We start from the raw sequence: 4,070 nt of genomic DNA on the forward strand, positions 1-4,070 counted from the left end.
TCGTCAACAATTGAATTATGTTGTCATATTGTGAAACTAGAGTTTAAAGTGATAATTGCATGGGAAATCGTGATCCTAGTGTGTTTAATTTCTATTGATTACAACAAACGTGCGTTCTCAACAATTGATTTCATTTTAGAGTTTTAAATTATTGTTTTGCTTATTAATTTCATTACAATCATAAAAGCCGCATAAGTAGCGTTATCTTTTCAATTTTAGAGTTTTAATTAGGTCCACATTCATTTTTAGTAATTTGGTTTCGGTTAAGGTCGAATAAGTAAAATTGAACTAACCAATCTCTGTGGGACGATACTCGGACTCATTGAATCCACTTTATTACTTGTTAACGAACCGTACACTTGCGGTAATTTAAATCGAAAGAAAATATTTCGTGAACAGAGCTCCCCATGGAGATACACTCGATCTAATAAATCCTTTGTCTAGAAGTTCTTCTAGCTGTATCTTTAACTCTTGTAATTCTTTTGGTGCCATTCGATATGGAGCTTTGGACGCGGGAGTAGCTTCACGTACTAAATCTATCGTGCTACTTGTCTATTGGGTGGAATACCCAGTAGATCATCGGGAAACACGTCAGCATACTCTCGTATTATTGACACATCATCCAATATTTTATCTTGAGATGAGGTGCCGATAAGACTGACAAGATACCCCTGGCAGTCAGGCTTCCTCAACATGCTTTTTGCCTTCAAAGCTGAGATGATGCGAGGAAGTGCCTTAACCTTCGATCCATAAAATCTGAATTCCTCTTCTCCCGATCTTTGAGAAATTACCTATTTCTCAAAACATACTATCGTGGCTCGATTTTTACCTAACCAATCCATGCCTAAAATAATATCAAAGTCTTTCATCTCTATAACGTACAAGTCGACCTCTAACGTCAGTCCATCAAAATTTATTTGTACCCCCGTTGCTATCCTATCTGTATCAATAGTTCCACCTGATGGCATACTAACCTCTAGTACATTATCATTCTTCTTACACGAAGCATTAATCTTAGCTAGACATGCATTAGATATGAACGAATGTGTTGTACCGGAATCAATAAGGACATAAATCGGAGTACCAAAGATGGATAAAATACCTGTGATTATGTTCGAATTTTGGACAGCCTCATTGTGAGTCAGAGCAAACACCCTTGCTTTTCCTTTCTTCTCTTGTTCGGGTTTCTTAATCGATGGAAATGAGAAAACCCCATGGCCAGGTTGGCCACACTTATAGCAAGCATACTTTCCATACAGACATTCCCCTTTGTGAAATTGTTACACTTAGGACATTGGGATGGAGGATTATTTGACTGGCCCACAAGTGTTTGCTTCTTAAACTGTCAAGAATTCTTATTCTTATCCTGCCACTTCCTTTTTCCAAAGTCATTACGCTGACCCTGATTTACCAACTTCACCCCTGAATAGGTTATTATTTGAGCTTTCTTCACAACTACCTGAAAAGTGGTGAGATCGTGTGAACTCACAATCTGCCTGATCTCTGGGCGTAGGCCCCTCTTGTAACGTTTTGCCTTCATGAGCTCAGCACTTACAAGATGTGGGGCATATCGGGACAATTTCCCGAACTTGCTCTCATACTCGGAAATTTCTCTCCCTGTACCAGTCTTAAGAATTCTGCTTCCTTATAGTCTCGTAGAGCTTGTGGAAAAAACTTTTCTATTAGCTATATTTTGAACTGGTCCCAAGTTAAATTACGTTGTTCCTCCTCGGTGCGAATACGTGATGAGGATTCCCACCAATGGCTTGATCCTCCAACTAATATAAACTCAGCACATAATACCTTTTGGTTTTCTGGACAAGAGATGTCCCGAAAGATTTTCTCAATAGTACGCAACCACTCTTCAGCTGGCAGAGGGTCTTTCTTGCCATCAAAGGTAGGGGTCGATATCTGCGAAACTGTTCTACCGTCGGAATAGACGGTATATGTGGATATGCCAATGGCACTGGCGGTGCTGGTGGGATTGGTGGAGCTGGAGGTGCAGCCTGAGCAGCCAAGGCTTGTTTCAACTCATCAATCCCTCGCCTTAATTCCCTAAGTGTCCTTGCTTGTGTGATAGTCCTATATACCATCATAAATGTAATCTCATTCAGAGAAGTCGACAGTACTTGCACAATATAGGAAATAGATTTACAGCTCAAAATCTTTTATTATCATCTAAATAGAATCCTTTAACAGGAATACAAAGCAATAATAGAGCGTCTGACGCTAATCAACAGGAAAACAAAAGGAATCCTACTAGACATCAATAACAATTAAATCTAATAAAATCTACTAAGATTTTGATTATCTATTCATCATCGTTACTAATCCAGCCTCCATGAACCTTATGTTTCTTAGAAGGTTGTGTCTCGTCGTCTGAAATAGGTGGAGGTGCATCATCATGAATGTACATCTCAGTAGGTACACTATCGTCCTCAGGGATCGTGAGTTGGACCAACTCCCACTGATCAATCAGGTCCATGCAAAAGGCCTCATAGTTAATCTCTCGAGGCAAAGTAGGCACAACAATACCCTATAAATAATCATAAATTGATTCGACAGTCTCCAGCCACTATTCTTGTAAGGTATCAATAAGAAGGCGGGTGGCTCGACGACTAATGACCATATAGCCTAGTTGTCTCACCTCTATCCACCTTACAAGCATCTCCCAAATGTGCTCATGCATATTGTGCGTTGGATTCCACCCGTACACTTCATATTGTCTCATGATCTCACATCGATGAGGCATTAATGAACTCATCTTCCTACCAGTTATTCAAAGTCTAATTAGTGGGTATCTAATAGGTTTTAGTTAATTCTTGAGGACTTAAATAAACATTTAATATGGTCACGTTCTCAAAATAATTTGCAAAATAATGATTATTCACAAAAGGTATTCAGCTCAAACATACATTAATATTCATAAATACATTTCAAATGTTGTATCTGAAGGTAAATCGACAATTACGAATTTAACAACAGCGGAAGAAAAATATATTTGGCCTAACAAATGTCTATTGAAATTTATGAAATTTTTACAGGGACTAAAGCATTCATTTATGTATCACATATAAAAATTTGGGGTTTCGACGATAACGTTTGAAGCACGAAAATATTACTCGAATATGCTGGACAGGAATCTCATATTCGACACGACGCAGTTTACTAAAACGGGCATAACATTTTTTTAGATAATATTTTTGAGAAATTCCAAAGGCCACTATTAGAAGACTCATAGACCTTTCAAAGCCCACTGATTTCACTTAAAAACATGCACCGTAGCCCAAGTTATACCATTTTAAAAAAGGAGGACAGAATCTAAAATTTAACCTAGCATAAATTTAAACTTCATACATATTCAATCCAACACCTCTAAATTCTAGTTAACATGCATCGTCTATGAAACTAGACAAACTAAACATTAAAAAATTTCTAAAAAGTGTCATCTAAATATCCATAAAATGTTTACATAAATGGAAATATTTACTAGAAATTGAAAGCATTAGAGATCGCCGAACACTTGCCACTATGCCAACCACTGTCATGCCTCAATTTTAACCTGTAAAATTATTTGTAGGGATGAGTACTATAAATAATACTCAGTAGGAAGCACTTAAGTAGATGGTAAAAATATATATTTTCAGAAATGCAAACTTTATTCGATTGTATCACCGTCAATTTCAAGCGAATTGGTGATCAGTCAGCCCGCTTACTTTTAGGTTTTGATAACCCCATTTCATTTATCATAATCATCTCTTCATATCTTGTATAAAACACTAAACGGTGATTCCATCATGAGAAACACAATAAGGAGTTTAACGCAAACGAAAACATATAAATCTTACATCACTTACAAAAACGTCGAAACACCCCTACCTTAATGTTTGGAGTTTGAATATCCTTTCGTGTCCAAAGGAATAAAATGCAGCGTACTTCTTGCCTTTTCTTTAGAAATTTCAAATTTAAAGTACTTTATGTTGATGAAAGAAAAAAAGGCGAAATAACTTTATGTAGGAGTATAATAGTTTCGACGATAAAACATGGCTAAAGGAGTTGAAATTGAGAAG

The 4,070-nt window shown here is 36.9% G+C and overlaps 1 protein-coding gene across 1 annotated transcript; it reads right to left on the reverse strand.

Moving 5' to 3' along the window:
* Window positions 1-536: 536 nt before the first annotated feature.
* Window positions 537-2,093, reverse strand: LOC111392270. The gene is made up of 4 exons (XM_023017572.1): window positions 1,804-2,093; window positions 1,402-1,637; window positions 883-1,267; window positions 537-777 (listed from the first exon to the last, which is right to left on the reverse strand). Exons 1-4 carry the CDS (start codon window positions 2,091-2,093, stop codon window positions 537-539), a joined length of 1,152 nt encoding a protein of 383 aa, XP_022873340.1.
* Window positions 2,094-4,070: the final 1,977 nt, after the last annotated feature.

This window comes from Olea europaea, unplaced genomic scaffold, assembly GCF_002742605.1.
Source record: "Olea europaea var. sylvestris unplaced genomic scaffold, O_europaea_v1 scaffold911, whole genome shotgun sequence".
Classification (NCBI taxonomy): domain Eukaryota; kingdom Viridiplantae; phylum Streptophyta; class Magnoliopsida; order Lamiales; family Oleaceae; genus Olea; species Olea europaea.